The sequence below is a fragment of the Urocampus carinirostris genome, chromosome 11 (assembly GCF_059441175.1).
Source record: "Urocampus carinirostris isolate Australia breed hairy pipefish chromosome 11, RoL_Ucar_1.0, whole genome shotgun sequence".
NCBI classification, from domain to species: Eukaryota; Metazoa; Chordata; class Actinopteri; order Syngnathiformes; family Syngnathidae; genus Urocampus; species Urocampus carinirostris.
This window is the reverse complement of record NC_142359.1, coordinates 11,359,999-11,376,114: the sequence shown is the minus strand read 5'-3', so window position 1 is coordinate 11,376,114 and position 16,116 is coordinate 11,359,999. Positions and strand designations below refer to the sequence as shown.

The 16,116-nt window shown below is 39.8% G+C and overlaps 1 protein-coding gene across 4 annotated transcripts in view; it reads left to right on the top strand.

The window, feature by feature from the left end:
* The first annotated feature begins 229 nt into the window (after positions 1–229).
* Positions 230–16,116, top strand: part of wnk1b (WNK lysine deficient protein kinase 1b) — an 80,851-nt gene continuing 64,964 nt past the window's right edge. For all 4 annotated transcript variants that reach the window (XM_088346608.1, XM_088346609.1, XM_088346607.1 and 1 more), the window contains exons 1-2: positions 230–660; positions 5,184–6,549. In XM_088346608.1, coding sequence (XP_088202734.1) covers positions 5,698–6,549 — 852 coding nt within the window. In that variant the 5' untranslated portion in view covers positions 230–660; positions 5,184–5,697. The remainder of the gene's footprint in view (positions 661–5,183; positions 6,550–16,116) is intronic.

Below are 16,116 nucleotides of genomic sequence, written 5' to 3'. Positions count from 1 at the left end.
ATTTAACTATTTTCGTTTAACTTGCGGTCGTGGGTATTTGATGTATCTTAATACGCATAATTAACCGTTGACGGGAGAGCGTAATATACGTTTTATTTTGCAAGTCTAACGTGTTCATTTGGAGTCCGTTCCGGGTTAATGTCGGACAGCTTTACAAAGCTGATACCTTGCCTTGCCGAGTCATCGCAGTTGAGCAGTTCAGAACAAGAATCTTTCCCCGCGAAGCAGGACCACGGGGATTCAACAAGTCTTTTCGGGGATTTTATTCACTTAATACGGCTCTCACTGGATACATTTTGGAAGTATTTGCGGGCAAATTTGATTTGAGACCAGTCAAGAACGCACCAGAGACACCTCGATATCAGCGGCCGAAATTGGCGTTTTTTGCCCGGTGGGAGGTGTCTGACCGGCGGCGTGTAGTCGCCTGCGCGCCCCGCTAAGCTTTTATTTCCCACCCGGACGACAAAGAAGTTCTGATTTATGGCGGGGCAACATTGGTATAGGCTCAATATCTGTATTTCTAGGGGTTTACGTTCATTATTTGTGGGTTAAATGTAAAGCACAGTCGCGAACGTTTCTGTAACGGACCCCCAACAGGAGAGGAGGGTGGCTCTTCCAAGTTTCTGATCCATAAATCAAGCACAAGAAGAGATGTAAAAGGTAACAGCAGCCTTCCAAAATCTAAAGTTGAGATGGTGAAAACGAGAATTGTATTCGGTGTTTTAAAACATTGCAAGATTTTTTTTTAAAAAGTCTAAATTGTTTCCCACAACTGCTCAGCTCCTAAACAATACATGACATGAGTTAGTCTCATGAGACTGTGATTCATCTGTTTTTCTCATTTTGATCATGTTTATGTTATAACTTGAGAGTTCATCAAAATAATGAACACTCTTTCAATCTAATTACAATCGAATTTCCTCTTTTTATTATTATTTTTTTCATTACATGCTCTGTAATCTTTGTCTTCCTTCCTGTTAACAGCACAGTTCATGTCAGTTTGACCTTACTTGAGTGTTCCCAGGGACGGCAAAGAAAGTTACCACTTTGTGTCAAAAAAGAAGTGCAGTACACTAGACCAGGGGTCGGGAACCCTGTGGCTCGCGAGCCATATATGGCTCTTTCTATGAGTACCTGTGGCTCAGAGACAAATTTGATTGCATGCAAATTTTCCCCATCTCGTTCAAAACTTATTAATTCGGTTCAGATACACGCAAAGCCAAACCGAAGCTGAATTGCAAAGCAGTACTTCGCAGAATATATAGGGCTCGTTTTTCACTACAATTTAGTCACGAAAAAAAAGTCATTTTGGCTGTGCAATGCTAAAGAATCCTTTATATAAAAGATCACTATATAATCTGTGTTCAGTGTTCAGATACTTTATGATGAAATCCACAGAACAAACTGTAAATACGCCAAAACACCAGAAGAGAATTTAAAGTTATTTGATTGGGTGAGTGGGAGGGATGGGTGGAGCTATGCAAAAAGTGCAAGCGCTCCTTCCCATCTCTCGCCCTACACCGTCTGCGCCAAAGATAAGCACATCAGGCTCCTTGTTTGCAGAATGTTGTGACGTTTTTACAAAATAACTGCTTGCATCTGGTTTTGAAACCAATATGTATGAAAAAAAGGGTCAAAGTGAGTTTAACCGATCTTGAGTAATTGCAAGAAAGAGACAAGTTTAAAGTGGTATGTTGGTTGATTTTGGGACACGGGGTCTTTTCATAATTTTTATCAAATCATCAAAAATCAATGTGCTGAAGACTAAGCTTTGGTCTGGGGCGCGGGTTTAGCAATTTAGTAAATTTGTCTCATAATATATGGTGTGGCTCTTTCCCAAAATAAAACTAATATTTTTTGCTTTTATGGCTCTTTGAGTCAAAAAGGTTCCCGACCCCTGCACTTGACCAATACAGCCCACTGGTGATAAGCTAATTTCCTCCTTATTAGGATTTTTCATTACATGTACTGCAATTGTTTTCTTTCGTCTTAATAACCGCACAAATCATGTCAGTTTGACTTTTCTGCAAAGAAATATGATTTGTAATTGGCCAATTCAGCTAGTCCAGCCCATGATAAATAAGCCAAAATCACATTATTGACACTTTATTTGTCTGTGAGACTTTAAAGCCCTGTGTGGCTGCACTTTTATTGACTTCTCGCCAGCATCATTTCTCTTGAAAACACGAGCTGTTGTGAAATAGTAAAACACACTCGTGGCTCATTTCCTATGATAGTTGTGTGTCATCCTCCCAGAGCCACATTATTTCACTTTGCACGGGGCCGTTTGAGATGGCGCAACATAAAGTAAAAACATTTTCGTCAAAGTAATTGTGCAGTACTCGGAAGGGACAAACATCTGTGAAAAAAAAAATTGATTTCCTGCAAAAAATGCTGATCTGTGATTGGTCAATACAGCCCATTGGTGATGAGTCTAAAATCAAGTTGACATTCTTCTCACTTTGTCAGTGACAGATATAGTGGCTGCACTTTTTTTCTCGCCATTGTCACTCGAGCTGTTATGAAAGCATGACAGTTGCGTGTCATCTTCCCAAAACCACCTTATTTCACTTTGCATCGGGTTGTTTGAGATAGCGTAACATAAAAAAACAACAACATTTTGGTCGAAGTAAATGTGCAGTGAACAGATGGGACACACAGCCGTGCAACAACGTCTTCGTCATAACTCGGCATTACTTATTATCACATGCATGAACAAAGCTGTTGACACCTGGACAGCAGGCTGGAACATGGCTGTGACTTCACCATGTCCTGCAGCGCACCGGTCTCCTGCATGCTATAACTATTTGACACACAATTTACCAGGAGTCGAGCGGGTTATCGTAAATTTAATTGCACGTGTTTATGCAGTTGGTTTAATTCTACCCGGAGGCAATGACGTTATAATTTTTTCAGTAAACTTGTTGCAGTGCTGAGATTAAACTTGACAAAATAAAAGTCTTTGCATGAAACAGGGTTGCATGTCGACTACATGAATAAGTTAAACTTTTTATGAACAATTTGTTTTCTATTTACTCTATTGTAATCTTTGCTTTTTATTATAGCTACAGGAAGGTGTCTTTTGGCGTTGCAACCAGTAATCTTTCAGTTTTCGGTACATAGGTACTAAATGATAACCATTTTGCGTACTTTTCCCAATCATTTGAAGAAATATGTACAAACATACATTTGGAAAAAATAGGATTTGTTTTTCCCCTTCAACTTTAAAATTGTTTGAAACAAACCCTGTTAAAGGCTGAGAAGAAAACTGCTTTCTGGTCACTTTGAGTCTTTGTGGGTTTTAATCTTACATATGCTTTCTTTGTAGCATTCGTTATCAGTTGCACTACACAATGCAGTGATATCTAGTGGTCAACTATTACACAGGGTCCCCTTTAATTTCTCAATGCTTCACAAGAATATGCACCTGTATGCTCATGTACATTGCATTGCTTCTCCTAAAAAAAGGACTTTTATGTCTGGTGAATGATGAATGATGTGTACCTCTGCCATTCATAGTACTCTGCAAATTTACTTTACTGATAAACATACTTTATGTTTCCACACATGCGTTGGGTAACTGTGCAGTCATTTTATCCTTGTCACTCTTGACTGAACTCTCCCCTAAGCTGCTAACTGAGAAGCCTAACCTTGAGGTTAGCCAGGCTGCGGTGACTTTGGGATAAATTGGGCGCATGAAGCAATTAAAGCCCTGTACTTCTACAACATGGCACTGCATTAACATGACAGATGGAGTGTTTGAGTTCGTTTTCCCACATACGTTTACGTATATGTTTATGCATCAATGAAAGCATGCCGAGAATTCCACTTGTTTGTGGGTTTTTTATAATCCTCAAATCTCTGGCTTGCCTTACTTTTAATTCTTTTCATTCAAAGGAGATCATCCTTTATGAACTATTTTTTTAAAACTTACATGCTTTACAGCGACCATCCTTAACTATTCTAAATACCCTAATACGGGGGTAATACACTCAATTTATATCGGGATGCTGGAGCTAAGGTCTCGGTAAGGTTTGTCCGCATGGGATTTTCCACAAGAAAAGCTCTAAAATAAACATTCAACTGAGATCAAAAATCTTTTTTTTTTAACACAAGATATATACATCAAAGAGTAAGGAATAAAATAAAAATAATTAAGAAACCAAATATGTGAGTGTCAAAATCTATTAGTCTTTAGAGTCAAATGTGTGTAGTGGCAGTTTCTAACTTTTAATTTTATGAATATGAATGGAACTTTCAACATGAACTATGCTTAACATGGCTTCTTGTAAAATAAGTTTTAAGTGTAACGTTAAAATTTACCTGTACCTTAGTGGCTGAATTTTGGCAGCCATCACTCAAGTCAGGCTTCTGTGCCGTATGATGACATGACAGAAACAAATACTTACAGTTGAGTTGTGTTTTATAACCAAGGTCAAGCAGATACAACATGTTGAAATACTTGGGTAAAAGGCTGAAACTCACCGAAGGTTTTATGCGAGGTTCATCTACTGTCCTTCAAGATTTAGTTCAACAGCTGTGACTATCACCTCCTCTTCCCCGTCTCCTGCAGCACCTTGTTCCATGTTTCAATTTAAATCAAATCGCGATTATATTACAAAATTATTAAGCGGTACCAATCAGCTAATTTTAGGAAAATTATAGTCTGTCAAATGGAAATGTGCCACTGCCATGGGCCTAACCAGGAAATTGTTAGCCAGTCATATTGCAAGGCGGATTTACATTACATCAGTCGAGTGTTTACCTTTAAAGATCAGTGGTAGTTGAAATTTGATAAATGAATCACTTCAATAGACTATTTCATATAAGTTTAATATATTCTTACTGCTAAAAATACAAATGTTTTTCCTCACTCTCTTGAGAGATGATCAAAGAACCAGAGGCATTGTTGGCACTTCTTGACAAACATTTCTCCCTGGTTCATTGTTCCACCTTACTCCGGCTACAGCAGTATTTATTTTCTTCCATTTCCATGTTTACATACCGGTTTTCAATCCAGAGAAAACTCAGGCATCCTATTGATCATTACATCTTAGCAAACGGACAACGAAGACAGAAAAGGCTACATGTTTGTTGATAGTGATTTTTTTTTAATATTGCCAGACATTTGTTCCAGACTAAGTCAAACAACATATAAATGTTTATTTTTTTTCTAATTCCAGTGATAAGGACAGCTCCAGACAACGCAGAGCCAGGTTAAGCCAGGGAAGGTATTCCTAACCAGCAACTGCACTCAGAGGTCTACCAAGGTCAAGCCCTCTGAACCTCAACGCGGGTCTTGGATTCCCAACATATTTTTCTCTTATCAAACTGCCGGAGGCCATGAGAACATAATTTGATGTCTTTCTGGATCTGTACTGGATGTTGGTAGCAGGATGGATTTTGGTGTTGATCTAACAGGTGTCACCGCTTTGCAGTGCTCGAACCATTCACCCTTCGATCGCCTGTTGACCTCTCCCTTCCTGGTCTTTAAAGAAAAGCCCCCCGTCAGCTTATGGGGTTTTCCTCAAGCCTCATTAAGGACGTAGTGACTAGGTTTTCTCCTCAAACTATCGTACAATACAGAATGTCATCTGGAGGATCATTACAGTTTCTGCTTAATTGATAATCCTATTTGAGGTTGAGTCAAAAAGAAGGGTAACGTTTCTCCTCGGTGGTTTACAACCCAGTGGAAGAATGTCGGAAAGCAAGAACAGCGGCAGAGCTGTGACATTTATTGCGCCGGCCCCGCCATCGCCCTCACTTCAGAACCCCCGCAAGAATGTTAACGGCTCTGCCAGTTCAGACACAAATGTGGTCGAGAAGCTTGAGGGCCACATAGATAGGCAACCGGAAATCCAGAGGCGGCAGCGGCGGCACACGATGGAACGAGACTCCAAAACCGCAGAGCACCGCTTCTTTCGCAGGAGTGTCATTTGCGACTCCAACGCAACTGCTTTGGAACTGCCCAGCAAGGGGGCAGCCATCCTTATGTCACCATTGGATTATGGGGAGCCACCAAAACCTGGACCCTCAGAGAGAGCGTCTCAGGAGGTTCTCATTGTGCAGTCGATAGAAAGCGCCATTCCTCAATGTGCTCTAGGGCTGTGTGTAGGATCTGAAGAGCCAATCCAAAATGTAGCCTGTGACAAGTTAGAACATTCTATCCCTAAAAGCAGTGCTTTACATAGTACAGAACAGGTAAAGGAGCGAAGCTTAACAACATCGGATGTCAACAATGAATCAGTCAAAAATGAGGATGTAATGCAAGAAATTGCAAAGGATGGAAAATGGCTCACAGGCAGTGTGAGCAGTCCTTCTGAGGACAAAGAAAGGGAAACGGAGCTAGCAAAAGCACGCGCTGAACAGCGGGAAGCCGAGAAGCGAGTGCAGGAAGATATCGAGGAGGCAGAGACAAAAGCAGTCGGGACATCACCGGACGGACGCTTCCTGAAGTTTGACATCGAAATCGGGAGAGGCTCTTTCAAGACTGTATACAAAGGGCTCGATACGGAGACTACTGTGGAAGTGGCATGGTGCGAGTTGCAGGTATGGCCACCATGCTCTTGCATGAACATTGTTTTTCAACAATGTAGTACAATGTTGTTTTATAATGCAACAACGTAACATGTAACAGTGTTTTCCAACCTGTTAGTTGTGTATTACATTAGAGACATATGACTGTTTTTGAACAAATAAGTCTGAAAGTCATAGCAAAACGGACCACAAAATTATTGTGCAGACTATGCAAGGAAATGAACTATTTACTTGTGTTAATATTTCCGTTAATATATAATCAAAACATTTAAAGTAGCTGATATCAATGGGTGTTTAACTCTAGAATCCAGAAGCCTGAAAAAAATATTTAAATCCTCTGTGTTTAATTCTCAATTATGAGTCACGAAAACACCAAGGCTGTTGATGGCATATGATTCAAGCCTCTGAACTGAATGTCGGGGTTGTTGAATGGTAAATGAGCTTTGTGTAACAGGACAGGGTGGCACATCAGCCACCACAGGATGCTATTGCATTATTGTACTCTGATGCAATGCTGTTGAGCAGTGTCTAAGGGAAACTTTGGCAAAGTTCTTGCTTCTTTGATGTACTTTGGCTGCAAGAAGATAACTTAATTTTGAGCAGCCATTTAAACATCTGATGTATTTGGAGTGTCACAGCCGGACAAATTATGCTGAACTGAATGAAAATGTATGGAAGTATATTTTGGGATAGTGTTGCCAAAAAAACAATTGGCTTGTGTGAAAATAAGCTAAAACAAAATCATGTTAATGGGGGGCAATGTGACAGAAATCGCAATGAGGAGCCAACTATTGGAGTTAGGGTGTGCACAGCCCTAGATCTCATTTCTATCGGGTTCTGTTGACCGTATAGCATTCTTATTGGGTGCTTCGCGCATGTCAGGTGATGGCATGAAAAGTTATAATTGCCTCTTTTTGAGCTGTTTACTTTAAAAGTAAATCATGGTGCAAACAAAAGACAAATCTCGAAACAGTGCGGTTGTATTGGTGCCAAGAGTTCAATCACACCAGATCAGGTGAGTTTATTTTTTTCTATGGATGTGAACTAGATTCTTGCCTAAAGCTGTTTTTTTCCAGTATTCCCCCCTGCCCTCATTCCTCGTGTCACAAGATGCTGCTCACTGCTCACAGCTAGGCTCACCCTTGCCTGTTGCGCCTTGGAAACGTCGCTTTGTTTACAACAAACATTTGGCTCTTGTCGCATGCCGTCTTTGTCACTTTCTGCCATAGCAGGCAGGTGGTTATCAGCTCGACTTAAAACTAGAGATGCTTCATTCTATTGAGCCTATCCTGGATTAGCGGAGTGAAACACCACATTTAAACTTGATCTATGGAGCGTGTTATGTAACTGTGAGAAGCCCTGTGGTGATGCCTGCAGAGGCAAGTTGGTTCCTATAAATTCTCGCTACAATCCTCAATGTGTGTGTACACGATGGCAGAGCAACTGCTTGCATGTTGCTAGAGTAAAGTTACATACATGTAGACACTCATGTTCACTTGGAGTATGACAGGGCAACTGGAGATGTGTGGGACTTAGACATGTGGACAAGGATTGTAAGATATCAGCAAGCTTTTGTCTTCCCAAACTTTTTGTTGAATCATGTTTTATATTATGGTCTAAAACATTATGTATTGATTTATTAATAATATTTTCCTGGCTATAAGGCGCACAAAAGTGTATTTAATTTTCTTCAAATGAGGCACATGTGTGAAACTCTGGGCCTGCGGGCCAAATGTGGCCCGTGAGATACTGCCAAGGGGAGCGCAAGAGTAAAATGAACCAGTTTTAAATATGTCCATGAGATGTTGCAGAAAATAGGCGTCACTCCTAAAGCAGTATTAGCTGACTACCATTAATCAATTAGAGAACATAAGGGCTATACAAATAAGCATGACTTGACTTGAAACCCAGCGGGACTTAACAAGAAGAATTTTTAGAGCAAATAAAGCAAAATAAATTCTGAAATCTGGAAGTCCCCACATATAAGGCAGGATGGGAGACCATGACCAGTGGTCGACCCTATGGTGACATTGGTGGACAAATGAAGCATGTCCACCGTTTGGTGGTTAGTGCTCCTGAGGAAAGTCCTGGGTAAAATAAAAGGTTGTTTGGACCAAGGAAATTTAGGAGAGAGTGGTGAGAAGGAAGTGTTAACAAAGAGGTGCATGGGGGAGAGAGACCAAATGACTGGGAACCCAGTGTTTTTGTGTGTGCATATGTCTTTCATGTGTGTACTTGGCATTGTGTATGTGTCTGTTTGAAATCTGCATATGTGTGTGACCTTTTCACCCTTAGCTTCTTTGGAACTCAGGACCTTGAAACCTACCTCAACAGCACCACAAGGCAGATTAGCCCCCACTCCGTAGACACGTCAAACACACACACATACTGCTATTCCTGCCCCACTTCGGGCGCAAGAGAATACATTCAGTTTCTCAGTCCCTACAATAACGATCACTCAATCACAGCTGCAACGTAAACCTTTTTTATATGTAAAAAAAAAAAATCTTAATTCTTGACAAACCACATATGTCTCCCATCTGTCTACGCAAAAATTGCTTGTACACTTAAATGTCAATTGCATTTTTAATCTTTTTTTACACGCATGCTACTTGTCAATACTCTAGTTCGCAGTGGTTAGCCACATTACTTCCACAATAGATGGTTCCTTATCACGTAATCTGCATGTTTTTGTTAATTGCGACTCAAAAAACTCAACTCAACATAAAATCTTCTCCTCTATTCAAACTCATGCTGTTTTGCGTCAACAATGTGCATGCATCCTGTGGTGATCCAGTGATGAAGTAGGCTGGAAAGGGGTCTATAGTGACGTGCATTCAGTTACCTACTCTAGTTTGTATCTTGTTTAGGACAGTCTGTTTGGATGGCCATGGGCTTCCTTCAAACCTACTTATTTAAGGTGAAAACGGCTTGATCTTTCACAATTTTAATACTTAGTTTTTCATAACGAAATAGGGATCATGAAAAGTTGCCAAAAGTAGCTCTTGGCAATATTAAGTAGGGCTGTGGCGACTATGACATTAGTCTAATGGCTAAATATTTTTCAAATTCAAGAGTATTTTTCACATTTGCAAACCTGTCTTTTTTCTTTCCACCCGCCTTTCTGACCACTCTTAACTTAAATGTCGATGTAATTACATCAATGCGTAGCGACGCACACGCGGAAGTGGACAACATTGGCACTCTTGTTATGTTGTCATCATGGGCTGCAACTTCTAGTTTCAGAACCACCACTTTTGTATTTCGGACACATTTTGGGTTTATAACGACCGACAGCCGTAAGCCCCAAAATGCCCAAAAAGGGGTCCAGAAACTTTGTTTCAAGAAGGTGCCAGTGAAAGGAGTTATCGTAGCTAATATCGAGCAGCATTTGGAATTCAGTACAATTCGCCAAGCTAGTCGGCTACGGAAGAATGGCAAACAATCCAGGGGTTACAAACTGTCGCTTGGGATAACTAGTACGTGTAAACTCCACGTTTATCCAAGAGCCAAGAAGACATCCGCAGGTTCGAGAGTGTTATCCATTCCAATCCCGGTGCTGTGGAATGCTCTTCCCCCTGAGATTCGATCTGCAACCTCAGTGGAAATGTTTAAATCCAAGCTTAAAACACACTTCTACTCCATAGCATATGAATAATCTATATTTTATGTTGATACTATGTGTACTATTTGCCCTCATGTAGGTTTTAGATGAGGGGATGGTGTCATAATAGTCTGTAGTTTGCAATAGTCTTTGATCTGTCCAGCTCTTTGAGACTCTTTGTGATTAAGGGCCATACAAATAAGCATGACTTGACTTGACTATACCATATGAATGACCTATATTTTATTTTGACAATATCTGTATATTACTTGTTATTGTAACATCCATTGCAATCTGGTCATCCTGCAAGGGAGATTACCTCATGTGCGGTCCCTTCTCAAGGTTTCTTGATTTTCCTCATGTTGAGGTTTTTGAGTTTTTCCTCGCTCTTATGTAGGTTTTAGATCAGGGGATGGTGTAACAATAGTCTGTAGTTTGCAATAATCTGTGCAGCCCTTTAAGACTCCTTGTGATTAACGGCGTTACAAATAAACATGACTTGACAAACAAGACAGTGTAAAATGGCACTCACCAACAGATAATAATACACGTTACATTGCTACTGATATGCTGCCGTTCAGTACAGTTGACAAACCAACGTTCAGAGTCATGCTGTACAACTTTGATGAGCTATACGACCTAGCAGGCAAAACTGCTTACAAGTTCATATTCAAATTGATGCCATGTTAACAGAGCTTAAGCTGTGCAATTGTTGTTTTTTAGTTTCTAAGAGAAACTGTATGTTGACTTAGTTACATAACTCCTTTTAGTGTTCACCAATCTTAACTTGAACAGAAACAAAGAGACACTTATCTGTTCTGCTGCTGTATTCAATTTAAGTGTGTGTGTTAAAAGTACATTTCTCGAATCAAGGTGTACAGCATATGTAATATTAAGGTGATACTATCATAGTAGCATATAATGCAGAGGGATTTTTTTCTGACTATATTTTCAAGAATTGTGATTATTTGTGTGACAATTAATCACTTCCAGAATTCCCTATTCGTGACAGATTTGGAGATTTAGTAATGTCATGTCCCCCATTCTCACACAATGAATTCTCTGTTGCGAGCACACAAGCCCGAATGTGTATCATGTTTAATACTTTTAACTCTTTCAAAAATACCTCCTAAAATTCATGATTTGAAAAAAAAGCAGCCGGCCTGTCTGCAATGTATAATCTCCAACGTCTGGAGATATGAACTACAGAGCATGTAGGGGCATTAAACTGGCGTCGTACATTTTGGTGAAAGATAAATGGGAGCAGGCTCCTAAGTGGCGGTCAGACCGAGGCGAGGTGGTCGGACAGGAGGTTCAGATTTCCCTGACTAAACAGTAAGCGGCAGCTAGTCTTGATTGATTGACACTATGTCAAAAGTCACATACACTAAATATACACTGATACACCTGATTTAGCCAAAGGCATTTTAGTCCTGGCTATGTATTACATACTGTTTATTTTTTTAAATTTGAATTCATGGTACAAATTTGCAATTCTATATCCTGTGACTTGGTGAAATATTTCCTAATTAGGATTTTAGACTTTGCAGCTCCATCTGATTGAGCATGTGGTCACTAGTACCGTACTCGTGTATAACGCGCACACCTAATTTTTTATTGAAAATTGGAATAACATTTTGTTTTTACTTTTTCCCTGTTCGAACTATGCAGTCCGATGCATCAGGAATGGAACCCAAGTCGTGGCTGTGAGAGTGCCTAGTCCTATTATTGCCTTATTGTCATTGTAACATGTGAAATGCATAAAAAAATTAACATTTGTCTCTAACGTGACTAAAAATAGATTCATAATGAATGACTCAATAAAAGAATGCTGAGGTTTTGATTTTTTTCTTTGCCCTCATGTAGGTGTTAGATCAGGGGATGGTGTAATAATGGTCTTGGGTCTGTAATAGTCTGTGGTGGTCTGGGAGCCCATTTAGACTAATTCTGGTTGAGGTCTATACAAATAAACAGGACTTGACTAGATAAAATCTTCTGCCTTAGTCTGTCACCTATGCCACTGGTAGTCCCAACGATTGGGATTCAGCCCTCTTCACGGCGTGACCCGGGTTCAATTTCCGTTGCGTCTCAGCGTGTAGTTATCCCCTAACTGCAATGCAAGGCACATTGAAATAGTTTGGATCACCTAGACATTAAAAAGCCATGGTAAAATAGTGTGATATTCAAAGTCCTGCAAAATCAATTGAAGTCACCTTTTTACTTGGGTAAAATTACAACCTGAAAATGTAGTTAAACAAAAACAAAATTGACGCCTTTCAGCTCGCAGAGAAACTTGGGTTTTCTTGGTGACTCACTCTTTATGTAATGTAGTCGAGGGTTGCCAAATCCAAAATAAAAAATATCAAGTGACCTATTCTGTTTTTCAAATCCACTTGTGTCGTCATGTCTTGCGACTGAAAACAACCCAATTTTAATATACGCCATTTCGTAATCAATGTCAATAAAGACCATCCAAATTCTAAAAAAAATCCAATGCTTTGAGCTAAAAAAGTATTGGAAAAAAATACCTGATTCAAGTGCTTTGGATGAACACAAGCACTTTATGACCTTCCATTTCTGAGCAAACACAGTCCAGATATAACTATGACCAGTAAAATTATAAAGCACTGGAGGGTCAGTGAACCTTAGCTGATGGCCCTGCTATGTGACTTAAGGAAGCGGCATGTACTGTCCAGTAACTTGTTCTTCTTGTCCAAAATAACAACATAATCATTTGCGGTTTCATTGACTCACTGTTTTAGTACATCCTAACCCCTGGATCTAGCTGACTGGGTCACTTGTCCTTACACTTGAGTTTTCTTCTGGCTCTCGCAGTGTTTAGCCATCACCCTCTGTGCCTCTCTATCGCAACCAGCTGTGACAAGAAAGGCATAGCAGCTGATGCTTCCTTATATGCAAACTATTTCAGTGCTCTTCCTGCATTTCATTGTACGCGTGCGTGTTAAATAATGAAGTCAGACCGTTGTGCTTTGAAGAATTTCATTAGTTCCAATTCCAATGGCTCAACGCGTAGTTAAAATGTTCTTAGGGGTAGGCGGGGATTGTGTGGAAAAACACAGTCATTAAAGTATTACCTTGTCGTTTATTTGTGTGGTGTTATTACAAGTTTGTGTGTGTACAGTTGAGTTAGTATATATCATTAATGCGTTTAGTCATTGTTTGGAATAATTTAAAATCAAAAGTGTGTTTAAGGATCTCGAACAGATTGAGATCGCTTATGATTGATGCAGGCGATAGTGTGTGTGTGTCTTACACGTCAAAACTAGGACAGCGAATACATCAGGCAGGCAGATGTTAGATGGCCTGTACTGTGAAACCCAAATGCAAGGCTCAAGCTCGACGACCCAATCCCTGGTCCCGCCTAAGCCTTGCTCTTTCCAATCAAATTTGTTATTAAGCTCTGCTCATCTCATAGTTTCTCTTTTAATCATCTCCTTGTCTCTCCATTTCAATTTTAATTCAAAACCATCGAAACTGGAGATAGCAGAAAACGAAGTCTCTGGTGCATGGTTAAGCTTCCATTAGTCTCATATCTGGTTGCTAATGGGTTTCTTCATGTACTAATACTGTAACTGGGCACCTTAAAGCAGCAATGCTAGTGCAAAATCTCCTGGTCTCTCCCTGGTTTGGTATTTGACGTTTAAGAATATATAAAATATTCTTTTGCTAATATGTAATTCAAGAGATTGCGGCAGGATATATTGTGTACCCTCATTATTTTTTGTGCATGAATGTTTTCATAGGGTACTCAATGAAATTCATATAAGGTCACCCTTTTTTGAAAGGCTAAATTGAATTTGGACTCGCTAGTGCTATTAGATGAACAACAGCAAATTGTTGAAGAATGTCGGGGCCAACAGCTGCAAAAGATGAACATGTCAGCCATTGTTTCTGTCAGTAATTGACTGCGGATATTTATAGCGTAAAAGCAGAGTAAAATACTTATGCAGAAGTATATTCGGTAATCTGAAAATAGAACAGGACGGTGAGAACAAAGTCCTCTATTGAAGTCAGCCTACCTTCTTTAACTTAACCTGCTTTGTTTCTCTTGCCATACCCCATTCAGACAAGACAAATCCACAGCGTTCATGAAGAAAAAGAGGAGACAAAGAGATCCTTCTTTTCTTGCGTCTATCCTATAAATAGAATCACAGCGGTGGAATGATATCTGCTGAGATGCTACTTGAGTGATTAGGTTTAAGTACAGTTACCGAAATGGCATTCACTGTACTGTACCTGGTAATGTGCTCGCTGAAAGAAACTCATTGTGCAAATACTGGGACAGAATACTGGTATTTAGCACTTGAAACACTTGACTAGATTTCCAAGAAATGGGACACGCAGCCTTGTCTCTAGATTTGTGGAACAAGTACTTCAAGAATGGGATTGGAGTGGTTATATTTAGGATGAGAATTGTCACCTTGATTGACAAACATTCTTTTACATACTACTTAAATTGAAAGACACGATAATCTATGAATTTGATGGGGAACAAAATGAGCATTGATAAAAACTGCTTTATTACATACATACAGATACATGAGTATTAAATAAGACGATATGGCAAGGCAGAGACAAATTAAGAGGACTATTACATTTATTAAGAAGAATATCGTATGTATAACGCGCACTCCTAGTTTTTGATTAGAAATCAGTATGAAATTTCATTTAACTTTTTCTCTGCTCAAACTAAGTGACATTGACAATGTATGGCATTGATTAAAATCATTGACGACATAAATTATGAACACACCAACATAATATATACAAAGTATCTAATTAACAACGTTCAAAGTCCAATTTGTCATCGGATACACCAACGAGTTGTCTCTAGAGGTTGACCGATTATCGGTCGGGCGGATTATCGGATTTGACCGATATCGGTATCAGCCTGTTTACTCATCTGAGGAGCCAATTATTAAAAACATCGCAGAGCCGATTTCGACTGTGTTTGTTTTGTCTCAGAGGCTCCGATTGGTTGGATTAAAATTAAAAAGTGATTGTTGACATATTAATGCGGACCTCACACTGTAGGTGACTCTATAGCTAAACGCTATAATTTTGACGTTCACGATTAGTTGTTCACTAGTAGGCTTTATATTGAGGACTATGGGAGTCTTATTGTTATGCATCTTTATAGTGTGCTATATTAGACTTTTTGTAATACCGTATTTTCCGCACTATAAGGCGCACCTAAAAGTCTTGTTTTTTTTCAAAAGCTGACCATGCGCCTTATAACACAGTGCGCCTTATATATGGCTCAATATTAAATTCGCAAGGTCTCGCAACTACGAGAAACAGCCGCCGACTCCATTTTTCGCGCTGTGCATACTGGTAAATATTAAACGATTGGTAGTTGCCGGGGCTCGTGTTGTATTTGTTTACTAAGTGGCAAAATGGCTACCCCATTAAACTGCTTAATTCATATTCAACAAATACAGTATTTGTCTGAATCCAGGGTTATGACTGGTGAAGATGTAAAGCACAATTTACCTTAAACAAACGCAGAATTATTCAGAATGTCACGTTTGAGAGAGAGAGAGAGCGAGAGAGAGAGAGAGAGCGAGATTCTCTTTCATACGTGCATTTGTATAAGAAAATGGCTCCTGTTAAGAGACACGCGTACAACGCCGAGTTTAAACTCAAAGCGATCAGTCACGCAGCACAACACGGCAATAGAGCGGCAGCGAGAGAGTTAAACTTAAATGAATCGATGGTACGGAAGTGGAGAAAGGATGAAGATAAGCTCCGCCAAGTAAGGAAAACTCAACAAAGTTTCCGTGGCAATAAAGCAAGATGGCCAGAGTTAGAGGAGACACTTGAACAGTGGGTTGTTCAACAAAGAGCGGCAAGCAGAAGTGTCAGTACGATAACTATACGTATGAAGGCAACAGCGCTGGCACAAAAACACCGGACGTGTTGGATGGCCCATTCACTGAGATATGGTCAATTCG